Source organism: Elaeis guineensis, chromosome 15, assembly GCF_000442705.2.
Source record: "Elaeis guineensis isolate ETL-2024a chromosome 15, EG11, whole genome shotgun sequence".
In the NCBI taxonomy this organism is placed as follows: Eukaryota; Viridiplantae; Streptophyta; class Magnoliopsida; order Arecales; family Arecaceae; genus Elaeis; species Elaeis guineensis.
Genome location: NC_026007.2, coordinates 61,576,826 through 61,592,342, shown reverse-complemented (window position 1 = coordinate 61,592,342; position 15,517 = coordinate 61,576,826). Strand labels below are relative to the sequence as shown.

The window sequence follows — 15,517 nt, the reverse complement described above, 5'->3', positions numbered from 1 at the left end:
ACGGTTTAAGAGGACATCCTCAATTAGAGAGCCCGTCAGTAGAGGCACTAGCCATCTTGCATCCATATTGGGAGTATTTGGCAATAGAAAGAAATTTTATAGGGAGATTCCAATAAGAACCACTATCCATGATTTGAATCCATACACATTTTTTAGTAGAGATTCCAAACAACAGAAGATTGATACTATGTTAAAGAAAGATAAGAAGAATATGTGACGAGCTATTAGATTTTGGTTTTACTTCAGTCATATCCCAACAAATGCAGCAAATAATCCATATTATCGCTCTGTCATTTCATCTATACAGGATACCGGTTCAGGTGTAGATCCTTCAAGATCAAGAGATATCCATGATGAGCTTCTTGATCAGAATAAGAAGGATCTTGAAAAATGGATTGCCTCATATTAGAGCAAGTGGTCAGTATATGGGTTGACTGTGTTGTGTGATGGTTGGATTGGTCCTACTAGATGAAGCATCATCAATTTCTTGACATATTGTGATGGAAAATTTTTTTTCACAAGTCTGTTGATGCTGCAGCTGAGGTGCACGATGTCCGCTACATCCTCAGACTGATGGAGGAGGTGATTGATCAGATAGAAGAGTGGAATGTCGTGCAGGTTATTACAGATAATGGGCCATAGTATAAGGCTACATGGGAGATATTGATGGAGCAGTGATCGCATATTTTCTGGACCTTATGTGCTACACATTGTATCGATCTGATGTCGATGGATATTGAAAAGATTCGTAGGATGCAGAAGGTAGCGGAGTCAACACAGAGCATCACTAGATTCATCTACAATCATATATGGATCCTATCATTGATGCAGCAGTTTGCTGAGGGTGATATATTAAGATCAGATATCACATGATTTGCTACTAATTATATAGTATTTGATAGTCTGATTGAAAAGAAAGTATATCTGCATCAGATGTTTGTCAGTCCTGAGTGATAATAGAGCAGATATGTCCGGACAGATACTGAGGGGAGCAATGTGGAGAGCTTAGTGACGAGACAGTCATTCTGACAGCGGACTGAGAAGATAGTGATGGCTATCAAGCTTCTATATGAAGTGCTTTGGGTTGTGGATGGTGAGCGATACCCCCAGATGGGTTTCTTATATTATATGATGGAGAGGACAAAGGAACAAATCAAGATAGCAAATTCATAGCATGCTGATGAGTACATCAGGATCATCGATGGAGATATTAAATGGGTAAGGAGTTACATTTAGCAGGTAAGTAGCAAATCAAAAACTCTTTTAAAATTTGTATAAATAAACTTAATCAATTATGAAAATCTATGTGCAGCTTATTATCTGAATCCGAGGTTTCAGTACTCCATACCTGGTATTGGCATGCATGAAGAGCTTTTGTCTGCCCTACAAAATGTAATAGAGAAGATGGAGTCCGATCCAGACATCACGGCTTTGTGTCTTGAATAAGTAAGTTAAGTTTAATGATTTTTATTAACTTAGCTGTATCTTCAACAACTAAGATTTTATAACAAATAATATTTTTACAGATAAAAATATTTAGGGAGGGCACAGAATCATTTTGAAGTAATGTAGCGATTAGAAGCAAATCAAAAATGAATCCAGATATCTATTAATAAATCTATTATCATATTGACATATTCAATCTTCTTTTTGATTTTGCTAAATTTTAATGATTTTGCAGCTGAATGGCGGGTGCATTTTGGTGAATCCATATGAAATTTGAAATATCTTGCCGTCAAGGTCCTCTTCAGATAGTGTCATCGAGTGGATGTGAGCACAACTGATCGATCTTTGCTCTTATCCACAGCAAGCAGAGGAACTGTCTAAAAAAGAAACATCTCAATGATCTTGTGTATGTGCACTATAATTTGAGGCTGAGGCTCAAATGCATTGAGGAGGAAGTTCAGCTGAAGTACTCAAATCCGATTATGAGTGATTTTGTTGATGAAGATGAAGATCCGATAATCAGATGGGTTATGAGTCAGCAACAGGAGCCAGAGCTTGATGAGTCAGGATCGCCTCCACGACCTGTCAATTTTGTTGCTAATGAGGCTGGGGTGGATGCCTCTTAATGGGTAAATAGCAATATTCCATATAGGCCTCCAGCCGATACGCCAAGCATCCATTCTCACGGCCTAGACAGCTAGAGCAAGGCATGACGAGAGGGCGGACAGCTACTAGGCATAGAAATAAAAGAAACGAAAAGGTAGTTGCAGCTTTAGTAGAGAGTGAGCATTCGGTTTACTCAGATTCAGACATCAGACGGAGCAGTGATGATAGTTCTTTAGCTACTCATGGATTTGATGATCATAGAGGGATCGAAGGACAAAAGACGCAGTCGATTAGTGGTCTTCTATTCACTGGTCAGTCTTAGTTTACGCACGTCATGCAGGATAGGGACCACGATGTATGAGCTGGTAGAGCCTGTGACGATACAATTTGATATAGATGATGGGCTCTGCGAGATCATTCAGGATATGATGCAGCTACAGATGACTTCACACGTGGAGTAGGATCTATAGATGTATCATATTCATCTTTGTATTCTGGATCCTCTCATCCGCAACCACAAACAGTCTACGATTCTTACGGATATGGATATGGATATGGTGCATCAGAGACATCGTCTTCTAGTGGCTACTGTTCTGTGCAGCCCGGAGTGTCTTTTGGATCGGAATTTACTGTCAGTATATTTGGATGGACCCCTTCACAATCAGGTTATCAGTCCGACGATAGCTCTCAGAACCAGGACTTCAGTGAGAGATCGAGGATGAGTTATGATTTAGCATGCTTATCTTATGGAATGAGCATAGAGGATTATAATGCTATGTGGCTAGAAGGATGGACTGATGTTCCTCCCAATTATGTAGATGATCCTACTATTTATGGACATCAACGATCAATCAAATTCTAATGATCGGCACGTATTGAGTATTTTTAGATTTTTAATTGATTTAAGCATTTTAGAATCCAATGATATCTAGTCCATATATTAATTATTTATGATGCTAAATAATATAATGTCATGCTTAGATTCATGTCACACGTGATTAAAGGTGTATCAAAGTGGTACGAATATTAATGAATATCACTAAATATCATTTTGAATTTTAAATTATTTAATAATCCATAAAAACTTGATTGGATACCTCCTATCCAAAAAAAAGAAAAAAGCAAAAAAAATTGGCGTGCCGGTTTGGTCGGCATGCCGCCGTACTGACACGAACCGGCATGCCACCGTACCATGTATCAGTATGGTACTGAACCGGTACCGTATTGAACTGGCCGGTGACCGAGACGGTCACTGGTACCGATTTGCAAAACCTTGCTTTAAACTATTGGGTAGCTCTCTAGTTGGCATGCATTGTGAAAATTCTAGCTAGCATGGTATTAGTCCTGTTAACGGAGAGAATCAAGGGAGTGCTCAAGTATGAGAGGGGAATTCTTCCACCATGCAAGTAAGAATCATAGTAATTTAGCCTCTTCACATTCTTTAAGAGATTAAATAGGAGCTGAAGCTCTTTGGGAAGTTAATCTGCAGTAACAAGAATATTTTGAATGCATGATAAATATGAGGTGTTATGTTTCTGAAGTTGGCACAAAAGAGCAGGGTATCTGGAAGTTGACAAACCCTAAGAGTTTGAATCTGCACCTGGACCAGAAAGTGGAATAGCCAATGATAGGCAGATTGAAAGTCAGTGGCACTATTGAGTAAATGAAAGGGCCACGTTGAAGAGCCCACATGAGGGTGCTGTTGGGTGATGTTCCTTGCTTGGTGTAGCACTAGTGCCTAATGGCTTCAAGCATTCCTGCTGCTCATGAACGCCTGGGGTTATACCTACCAAAGAAAGCATGTGCGTAATTGAGGTCTAGCTTCATGTATGGGAACTGGAAAACTGTTGATTTGTTAGCCTTTTCCCTTTCCTCTATCAGTGGCTTAGACGGAAGATTGGTTCTAAGCAGATGAGTGGAGGCTTACCACCAACTAGTCATTCCTCTGGGGAAGCATATTACCCTCTTTTGCTTGTTATTACTGCATCAGGTTCATCTCCTAGCAATATCAAATAGAACATGCAAAACACAATCTTCATGTGAAACCTACTAGACTTAGATCAGAAAACTGTGCGGGTTTATGGCTTGAGTTTGTAGCCAATTGTATTACCTATAGGAGCACTTGTCAATTGAATCTAGTCTTTCTCATTGTTTTACTATCCATAATAGTGCAAAAAGAAGGTCCGGTCCAAGTTGTTTAGGAATAGCGGCATTGAGTTTCTCAACCTTTTGCCCTAGGATTAGTTGGTTCTATTTTCTGTGGGCCTGGGAAGGGATATAACTTAGCAGTAGTGTCACCTGGATGTGGTGGAAGCCATTAGTTGGAGCCTAATTATGCCTACACCAATGCCAATTTTTCTTTTTTGATGTTCAGTTTGTCATGAGTTCCTTTTTTTAGGATCCCACCATGAACATCAACAATAGACTCTTAACAAAATTGTGGGTATGGATTCATCCTACTTCAGCACTATTCAAAGGTTAACTATAGCAGAGACATTTATCCATCTAATCCAATAATTTCTGAAGCCTCTATCATCCATCACATTGTAAAGCAAGTTCTAATTTGAACCAAAGACTTTGGTTGGGACACCATACATTTTTTAGCACTTGCATTGTGTGATGACTTAGTGGGCGAAAGATATACTAAAGATAGATGCCTCTAATAGATGCAAGCACCTCTTGATCCACAAGAAGATGTAAGATTCTTTACAGGCTAAGAATTTAACAACTATTTTTCAAAATGCTTTTAGTGAGCTTATGGATCAAGACCCCAAATTTGCCTTGTTATTCTCGAAGGGCAAGATGATGTAGAAATAATTTAGTCTCACTAGAGTGACCCTTATCTAATAAAAATTACCAGAATGTTTATAGAGGTCAGCCTTCACCACCTCCCAAAAGGATTGAATGAAAGTCGAGGTCAGGAGCTCTATTTTTCTTTGCTTTTCTGATTTCATCCTTATAGAATCTTCTATTGAATAAATGTGTTAAACATAAAGAATCTTTCCTTAGATCAAACAAGCAAACTGAAGATTCCTTCTGAAATTGAACAATAATATATATATATATATATATATATATATATATATATGTAGACCTTTGAAAAAGATTTAAGTAATTGTATTTTCCTTACTATTTTGAACCATGTTAACCATCAAGCAAGGAATGAAGCTGACCTATCTCCTTCAGTTTCCAATTTTGTGGAAGAATGCTGTACTCCCATCTCCTTCAATTACTCCACTCTAGCTCTTTAGCACCTTGTAACTAACTTGAAGACAAGCACATGATCCACTTTGCTTACTCCACCACATGATTAAGTTGATGATATTCCTCCATTACATCCAGTTCTTTATGCACTTTAAGGGATATTAGTGTTTCACTAGTTAATTGCAGAATATACTTTCCCATGTTTCTACTGGAGTATGGCAAACATATTTCCTCGTCTTTTCACTTGTCCACCAACTTCAGCCATTGTGGTTGCCAACATGCTAGTCAAGTCCCAGCACAATGACATGTCTTTAGGTGATGAATTATGTCTAAATATTCTTGTAGCACATTGCCTGGCATTTAAATTGAAAATTTCTTTCACTAGGCTCCTTTATTATGTATCTATTCTACGTGAGGAGGGGTATGGGGTTCAGAGATATTGCTTGCATTGTTTTAAAAATCAGACAATGCGCTCACCCAGGTGCCTGCTCTAGGCAGCTTGGGCCCTTAGGCACCTTGCCTAGGCTTGGTGGCCTACCATGAGGTGGGCACTTGGCTGTGTGCCCTGGCATCAAGCACGTCTTTTAGGTGGAAGCCTGGATGCTTAGTGGGCCAGTGGGGACTCCAATAAATGGGTTAGGTACCCATCAACTTGGTACCTGATCTGAATCATTTTAGCCCCTTTTTTCTACTTTGACCCTGTTTCTCAATTTGACCACATTGCTAATGTTCTTCCATAACACTAGACAGGTAAACCTATCAATGGACAGCGGTTGTCAGTTTGCGGTTGGTGGTCCTCAATATTGGAAAAATCTGCAAGAAAATTTGTGGGTCTGTTGAATCTTTTAAAATTATTTTGGAGTATGCAGTTACATTGTATGCTAATACTCTCTTCCCATGTATATTCATTTTATTCATCATTTAGTTCTAGCTTTTTATATTCTCCTTTGAATTTGATCCTAGTCCAATCTTTTGCATTTGAATCCTGGATTTCCAACTGAGTAATTCAATGAAAGTTTATAGAATTGTACCAATTACATTAGTTCATAAGCCACTGAATAACCTCCATCTTTCAAATTCAGGTTCTTGTGGAGTACAGAAATAAAGAGCCAGACCATGTAGAGTGGGCAAAAGCACTGAAGGAGCTCTATCTGCCTGGCTTACGGGACTATGTCAAGGGTTTTTATCCTTTGGGCCCTGGCTGGGGTCCTGCAGGAAGTGTGATTGTTTCTGCACCTTTATCTTCTCCTTCCTCTTCAAAAGCTTCCCAGGCAAAGGCCCCTGCCCCTCCACCTCCTCCCTCAGCATCTCTTTTCAGTTCCGAGACTGAACCGTTGCAACCTAAGCAAGGGATGTCTGCCATCTTTCAGGAGATCAACTCAGGCAAGGCTATGACTGCAGGTATCCATGCTTGTTTCCTATAAAAACAATGGATCATAATTCTGTTTTTCATTTTTGTGGGCAACCGATGAGTGTAATCTGGAGTCCTGCTTCTCAGGTTTGAGGAAGGTTACTGATGACATGAAGACCAAGAATCGAACTGATAGAACTGGTGTTATTGGTACAACTGAAAAAGATTCTCGTGCCAGTTCCTTTTCCTGTTCTAAAACAGGACCCCCAAAATTGGAGCTTCAAATGGGTCGCAGGTGAGAATATTTTAACCTTTCTTTCTAACATAAACTTATTCATTTACTTGAATCTTGGTCTTGCTCTTCCTTACCTTGATGAGTATATATTTTGCAACTTCATTTTTTTATATATCTTTTGGCAGATGGGTGGTTGAAAATCAGATTGGAAAGAAGGATTTGGTAATTGATGACTGTGATTCAAAGCAGTCTGTGTATGTATTTGGGTGCAAGGATTCTGTTTTACAAGTCAAAGGTAGTCTCAAGCTTTGTGGTTTAAAAATCTGTGTATTCATTTTTGTTGTTTCTAGTCTTGAATGGGATCCATATGATTCACATTATGCAGGAAAAGTGAACAATATAACTGTTGATAAGTGCATTAAAATGGGAATCGTGTTTAAGGTCAGTGCATACATGCATTTTGCCATTGACTTTTTATAACATGCTTGAATGTTATAAAATCATGTTATGATGTAGTAACACATGATATTCATGATTGTGACTCAGGATGTGGTAGCAGCTTGTGAGATTGTGAACTGCAATGGTGTTGAGGTGCAATGTCAGGTATCTCCCTGTTCTGATTTCAAATTGAGAATTGGAAAAGAATTAAGAAACCTATATTTGCGGGAATCTGTTATTTGAGGTATCCAAAATTAAGAAAATAGTTGCCATATAGCATATGAGCCATCTGGAGTATTTCCCTAGTTTTGACCAATTAATCGAGCTGAAAAGGTGCTTTGTTGATTTATTTTCTTATTGGAGTATTTGATCTCCTTATTTCACCTTGTGAAAGGAGTGAAATCTTTCACCCAGCTGCTCTGCTCTTCAATGGTACTTTTTAGCCATTGTCTCTCCAAAGACTTGATTCAAGGCAAAACTTAGTGCACACATTCAATCCAGCACCCCCCTTTTTCTTCTTTTTGCTAAGACGATTGCTCACACCAGTCTAGTATGAGTACATCCAAAAAAATTAGAGAACAAAATATCCCTCAGCATCCCTGAGGTCGATGACCAGTTAGTCCATAAAGCTCTAATAGAATGCTTAGCAACAAATGAGGCCACTTAGTCTGCCACCCTGTTTGCCTTACGGTAGACATTCCCGGCAACAAAGCTAGTACCCTCGCTAGCCAGCTGCCAAACATCCTACAGCAAAAGGAGAGAGAGAGAGAACCCAGCACCCTTTACATGGAGTCTTTGTAGCTTGTTGTGCATTATGTGACTGTGACCACAACTCCAATAGAGGTGATATGGATTGTTCCAAGTATTCTGAGGAAAAATATGATTACAAATTTCAAGTGTTTAAATACTTAGGGTTAGAATATGGAGATATGTCATGGAACCACTAGAACAAGATATATAGCAAATAAGTTTGTTTTTCCCCTTGTGTGCTAATTTTTATTATACAGCATTTTATGTTTAGCCTCTTTAAAAATATAAACCTTTCTACACTAATCCGAGCTAGTAAATCAATAATTGATTTTTTGGTTTAGTGAATGAATATTATGGGAATATATATACAACAAGTGAGTCCTGTCAGTCCCAGTTGTATTGGTCATCCAATGATCCAGTCCTAGTGTTTAAAAGAAACATTTCCTCACATAGTATCTACAGTTTGGACGTCTTTGTAACTTGTCATCTTTTGCTTCATATAATTTGTTGCAATTGTCATCATACATGTGCAGGGTTCAGCACCAACAATATCAATAGACAACACATCAGGCTGCCAGTTGTACCTCAGCAAAAATTCATTGGAGGCTTCTATAACAACTGCAAAATCAAGTGAAATTAATGTAATGATTCCTGGTGCAGGCCCTGATGATGACTGGGTAAGGCCTTACCTTTCTTTTTCAGTTACTTCTTGTTTGTCAGATAATAGCAAAACTTCTTTTTATTTAAGAATAAGCTTGATTGGAAATCATGATGACTCCTTTGAATATGGTTACATTATTGGCAATTAGACTTATGCTTAGTTTCTGAAATCATATTGGTAGCCAAATTACACATGCATTATGTCTCCTTGCAATGCTGAATTCAATCATCATAAAACATGATAATTGGAAATTCCTCAAAGAGAAAAAAGCCATTTGGTGATATGCTGTTGGATGACAGCAAGTCTCATGCTTTTCTTTACTGATTCAGCAGAACTTTATTTGATACTTTACATATGAGTGCATCTGACCTAAGTGGAATTAAATTTTTTGCCTACATTTCTTTGTAGATTATGTAGTTTATAACATTGTTATCTTATCTTGGAGGCTCGGTTTCTGTTGTTTATGGTTTTGCCTTCCTAAGGTGCATTTATAGATGTTGTATTAGTGGCAAATTATTACAAATCTATTTTTTTAATCTTATTGTAAATAAGGTTTTAAATTTCATGGGATAAAGATATCCCGGTTTCTCCATAGAATGGGACGCCTTGCTATCCCTATCTTGTAGCAATATCAGTCATGCATCCTAGTAGATATTTTCTGTCTCTCACCCCTTATTCTTTTCTTCGTTTCTTTCTTTCTTTCTTTCTTTTCTTTCTTTTTCTTCTACCTTTCTTTCTTTTTTTTTCCTTTTTCTTTCTCTTATCCCTTTATTTCTTTTTTCCTCTTTGTTCGTCTTCTTTTTCTTTCCTTCTTTCCCTCCTTTCTTTTTCTTCTTCCTTCCTTTCTTTCTTTTCTTTTTCCTTCTTTTTTCCTTTTTCTTTTTTCTTTTCTTCATCTTTCCTCTCTTTCTTCTTCTCTCCCTAGATTTCCGAGTCACGACCTCATCCCAGCCCCATTTTCTCATAGGAATGGGATTGGATGGCTGAGGCGCCCCGCATCCTGCCAAGACTTAAAACCTTGGGTGTAACTTGTTAATGTTGAAACTAGATTTAGGAGTAAGCTTGTGACATGATTCAGGGATGATGCTTATGGGATTTTACCATAAGCAAGTCTTATGGTCTTGATTTTATCAATATAGCATTGGCCTAAGAAATTGCATTAGGTTAAGAGTTGGTCTAATCAAGCTCTCACACTTTGGTGGCTTATCCCTCAAAACAATTGTTGTCTATCGTGGAATGTTGGCTTACTGCCAGATCAGGATGGTTTGGATGATTTTCTGTTATTGACAGAACATATTTCTTTTAGTCATACATGTGGGGATCGGTGTGACTATTAGGGAATGAAGAATCAAGGTTCCACATGGAAGAGAAGATGAAACTAGCATTTGATGGAGGAAAACATTCTGAAACAAGCTTGTATATTTCGAAGTAGAATTTGGAATGAATTTGATATTTAGCTCTACTAGAATATTAGATCTGCTCCATTTGTCTTTTGGATTGAACCTGAAGCAGGTAGGGCAAATCCACAACACATTCACATTCCTCTCTGAAAGATAACAAAATAACAAAAATATTTCTTTCTTAGTTCTATGCTTAAATTTTGCTGCCTCATCATATATCACTAATTAAAGGTGTTTTAAACATGTCAAAAGAATTCCGTGTGTGTAGGACTTGTTTAAGCTAAATTAGACTCCTCAAACCCATCTCAAATGAACTCCTGTGCTCATTAACGTGCCTAGTGTCAGGTCCTGCAGCCCCTTGAGCCAGACAGGCTGACTCTCACCCAAAAATGGATTTTCATAGCATCTCTTTGTGGAGAACAAGTTATTGTCTGACTTCTACTTATGGTGCAAGTTATACATGTGCTTTTGCAAAGCAGAGATCTATGAATGGCTAATCCAATTTATTATGAGGCATTCTGTAGGTAGGAAATGGACGTTTCCATTCTTACCCTTTTGAATTCTCACCATGGAACTTGCAACGGATTAACTAAATAGGATCTGGTATAGGAAACCAATAAGTCAATTGTACCACTTGTATCTGAACCCTAGACATATCTCATGAGTCATGTCCAACCTGTGTGAGGACCCAAGTCATTACTAAGGTTTAAAATAACAACCATTATGTATTGGAGATAACAGCAATTGTGTATGGAGATAACAGCCATTATTAGACATTCTAAATGTGTATAATGGGTTTTACATGATAATCGATATTTAGCTGTTGTTCCATTACAAGAGTCATTATTAATGGGGATGATGGCCATTATTGGAAATTTTTAACTGTTTACTTCAACAAATCAATATTATTATATTGTGATCTTCATGCCAGTCGAAAAGCATTTTTCAATTCTGTGAGCAGTGATTTCAACAAATAATATCATTATTTTCCACTGCTATATGCCTGTTTCTTATTTCCTGTTCTAACCACTAGCTAAAGCTTGTAAGTTGTAATAATCACCAATGTCTATGCTTCTAATAAGTCTGGTCCAAGACTGAACTGGATGGATAAGAGCCACTATTTTTGTTATAGTAGGAAGTGGAAGTTTCAGAGGCAGCTCATTATTTGGTTATATCATCTTATTAAAATCTTTCCCATTAGTTGCCTTGATATCCAAGAAACTCAAATTTTGTTGCCATCTCTGCTTCAAAGAAGTTCACTAGTTGTTGACGATAATAATGGATAAAATGCTTTGCGACTTGTCTGAAATTTTTCCCTTTTGATGATTGTAGGCGGAGCATGCATTACCACAGCAGTATGTCCACGCTTTCAAGGATGGCCAGTTTATTACATCTCCGCTCTCTCACTCTGCTGGGTAACTAACTGTGCTTATTACCAACATTACACCCATATATATATGTCTCATAGCATGATTACATGGAGGAGAGGAATAAGACTAGGAGTCTTGTTAATGGGTTTTGCAAGTCTCTATTTCAGTTAATTCTGCACCTGAACAGCCCTTTTTTATTCCCTCTTCTTTTCTGTGGATCTGTTATTTTTGCCTTATGATTTATCGGTTCAAAGTGATGCAGAGGTTTTCTTTTTCTTTTTCCTTAGTGTACATGAAAAACGCTCAACTGGCCATTCTCTCTCCTTGTACTTCTATCATGTATGGGGTTTTTTGTTGGTGTTCAGCTACTAATTTGATCAATGAGTATTCTTCATAGATACTTAACCTACATTTTTTGCAATGGTGATTGCATATTATCATCCTGCCGTACTGCACAACATTCTCTCATGAATGGCTCCTGCTTATCCATGTTTATACTGGTATATAATGAAAGCTCCCTAGGTCTATATGAGGCCACTTGTTTGGATAAACGAGTGAGGCTGGCCCATCTATTCTTCCATTTCTTGTGCTGGATGTATTAGTAGCCCATGGGATGCCCATGGTTCTGTCTATAGATAAAATCACCACATGATCTAATCAACAAGCAAAATGGATAGACAATTGTATGATCATTATGATAGATGTATTTAGTAGGTGATACATAACATCAGGTGGGCATTGGGAACTCTCTCTTCAGCCCCAGGAATAATTCAATGGTATTGAATCATTTGGTCTGATAGATCCATCATTCATCATGCTTTCAGTTATTAATGACTGATGAGCTGGATATTAGAATTTTTTGCGTTTTTCAAGCCACAACTCTAAGCACTTGTCCTCCCCCTTGTGTGGTTTTTGATCGATCACTCGGATCTTTCAATAAATAAATGATTTGCCGCTATGATAACTTCAACTCTGCTGTCATCTTTCCAATTTTAATGAAGAATATGAGGTGGAACGTTTCATGACACATGTTATGATCCAATTGGATGGGACCAAGCTCGGGAACTGGCAACCCTTAGCTTTAGCGTGCTTAATAATGGGGCCAGCTGCAAGACTGAGGTTGTTTTCAAGCTTTTGTAGTGCAACATGCCTTTAGTTTATTATAATATAGTCATCAGATGCCTGTATCATCTAGTCAAGATTGTTGGACATTATTGGGCGGTGTTGGACCACTGCATTTGCTTCTTAAGGGTCCACTTAGGGGCCTACCCTCCATTCAATAATCAACTAAATTTTCATTTCTGAACTTTTGTGTGTACACAAGGAGAATAGCATTTGTGATGTAGCCATGCAGGTTTATGTGCTGATCAAACAAGAATTTTTCTTTGGTGGACCTAATCACTGCCTATCGAGACAACAAAAATGCATAAATTGTTTAAAATAATTATGTTTATGTTTGTTGGGTATAAAATACCCCCGGTCGAAGTCCTCCACAGAATTAACGGCTCCGCCAACAAGGCCAACCTCAAAAGAGGTCTCCGCTCGGACTCCCACGGGAGCCGGGCTTCATCCTCGACGACCAACAACTTCAGCTACAAGACAGCTTCGCCCGGACTCCTACGGGAGCCGGGCCCCGCCGACGACTACAAACGACTGCAAGACAGATTGCGTCCGGACTCCTATGGGAGCCGGACTCCGTCGATAACTTCAGCAGCAAGTGGACTCCGCCCGGACTCCTACGGGAGCCGGGCCCCGTCCTCAATGTCAACTACTGGTAAGCCTCGTCCGTACTCCTACGGGAGCCAGACTTCGCCTTTAACCTTGATTGCAGGAAGACTTCGTCCGGACTCCTACGGGAGTCGGACTTCGCCGATAACTTCAGCAGCAAGTGGACTCCGTCGGACTCCTACGGGAGCCGGGCTCCGTCCTTAACGTCAACTACTGGTAAGCCTCGTCCGGACTCCTACGGGAGCCAGACTTCGCCTTTAACCTTGATTGCAGGAAGACTTCGTCCGGACTCCTACGGGAGCCGAACTTCGTCCTCGACTCCAACGACTGCAAGACAGACTGCGTCCGGATTCCTACGGAAGTCGGACTCCGCCGATAACTTCAGCAGCAAGTGGACTCCGCCCGGACTCCTACGGGAGCCGGGCTCCTTCCTCAACCTCGACCGCTGGTAAGCCTTGTCCGGACTCCTACGGGAGCCGAACCTTCCCTCTGACTTTAATTGCAGGGAGACTCCATCCGGACTCCTACGGGAGCCGGGCTTCGCCCTCAACTCCAACAGCTACAAGCAGACTTCGTCCAGACTCCTACAGGAGCCGGACTCCACCCACGACCCCAACCGCAAGGGAGACTCCGCCCAGACCTCTACAGAGGCCGGACTCCGACCGCTGCCGAGCTTCAACCGACAGATCCGCGCCCCCTGGCAGGTCACAATAACAACCATAATCCTGTTCCACTTCCTGTAGCGGATTCCGCGCGGCTCCATCACGCCCTGCGGCGGACCCACTACTCTCTGACAGTCTGTGTCAACGGCCACGATTCTGCTCCGCTCCCTGCGGTCGGTGCTGCGCGACTCCACTACTCCCTGACAACTAGCGGCAACGGACGCCGCTCCACTACCTGCGACAGGCTCTACGTGGCAGGCCATAGCAATAGCCACGGGTCTACTCCACTACCCTTCGCAATAAATTTTCCTGACCATGGGCGGCCCACTACCAGACGGTTACAAATGTCGCCATCAATCCGTTGCCTCCTCCGCCTATAAAAGGGAGACCCAGATACGTTATTCTATAAGCTCATTTCTTATCTCAAAACTCTGCTAAATTCTCCGTTCGAGCACTCCATTCTTGTTGAGGCAGAGAACTAACTTGAGCGTCGGAGGGTCTTGCCGGAGCAACCCCACCTCCGGTTTAGACTTCCTTTGCAGGTCCCGGCGGCGACCGCGACTTTCCCGACTCCAGCTTCTCCGGCGCAAGCAGATTTTTGCACCAACAGGATTGGCGCTAGAGGAAGGGTGAACCTCCGCAGTACCCTTGTTCTTAAAGGAGTGCTCAACGGATCCGCCTCCGGCCATCTTTTCCGGCATCCACTCCTCCTTCCCTCATCTGATGCCTTCTCACGAGGTCTTTGCACAACTGCCTCTGGCTATGGTCACCGATGAGGAGTGGCCGGGTGATCGGCCTCTGCCGGGTTCCGTCAATACCGTCTCGGGGGAATCCCGGCGGGAGGCAACCAACGTACCAGCTGCATCCCTCAAGCGGCAAAAAGTTGAAGAACCCATAACCTTCACCGAAGAAGACACCCAGGGAGTCCAATTTCCTCATAACGACGCGGTCGTGGTTTCCTTGAACATAGCAAATTACGACGTCCGTCGCGTTCTCGTCGACAACGGGAGTTCGGCCGACATCTTGTTCTACAACGTCTTTTCAAGAATGACTACTCTTGACGGTCATCTGAGACCGATTTGCTCCCCCTTGATAGGGTTTACCGGTGACGCCGTTCCGACGGAAGGAATGATAGCTCTAACTGTGACTGCGGGTCAGTATCCAAAGCAGTCCAGAGCTCTGGTGAATTTTCTGGTGGTAAAGGCGCCATCTGCCTACAATGCAATCATTGGCCGACCCGGCCTCAATGCCCTCAGAGCTGTCGTTTCAACCTACCATCTGAAATTGAAGTTCCCCACCATCCAGGGGATCGGAGAGGTCCGGGGAGACCAAGCCCTGGCCAGACACTGCTACAACATCGCCTTGCAAAGAAGTGATCAAGCGGACCTCTGTCCGGTCGATGGATTGGACGCTCGCGACGACCTCGCTGAAGAAAGGGGCGGTCCAATCGAAGATCTAATACCAACCCCTTTGAATGATGGGAACACGGAGCATGTGGTGTTAATTGGCTTCAACCTGGGGGAGGAGGTGCGGACGCGTCTTGTTGATTTCCTCCGAAGGAATGCGGACGTTTTCGCGTGGGTCCCGACGGATATGCCGGGGATCGACACAGAGGTCATGGAACATCATCTGGTAGTCGACCTGAAGCATCGGCCGACAAAAGAAA

General features: G+C 41.1%; 1 protein-coding gene across 2 annotated transcripts in view; it reads left to right on the top strand.

Moving 5' to 3' along the window:
* Positions 1-15,517, top strand: part of LOC105058146 (cyclase-associated protein 1) — a 41,644-nt gene that overhangs the window by 12,250 nt on the left and 13,877 nt on the right. For both annotated transcript variants that reach the window (XM_073249211.1, XM_073249210.1), the window contains exons 4-10: positions 6,339-6,657; positions 6,755-6,902; positions 7,028-7,137; positions 7,228-7,283; positions 7,389-7,445; positions 8,564-8,707; positions 11,424-11,506. In XM_073249211.1, the coding sequence (XP_073105312.1) occupies positions 6,339-6,657; positions 6,755-6,902; positions 7,028-7,137; positions 7,228-7,283; positions 7,389-7,445; positions 8,564-8,707; positions 11,424-11,506 (917 nt within the window). The remainder of the gene's footprint in view (positions 1-6,338; positions 6,658-6,754; positions 6,903-7,027; positions 7,138-7,227; positions 7,284-7,388; positions 7,446-8,563; positions 8,708-11,423; positions 11,507-15,517) is intronic.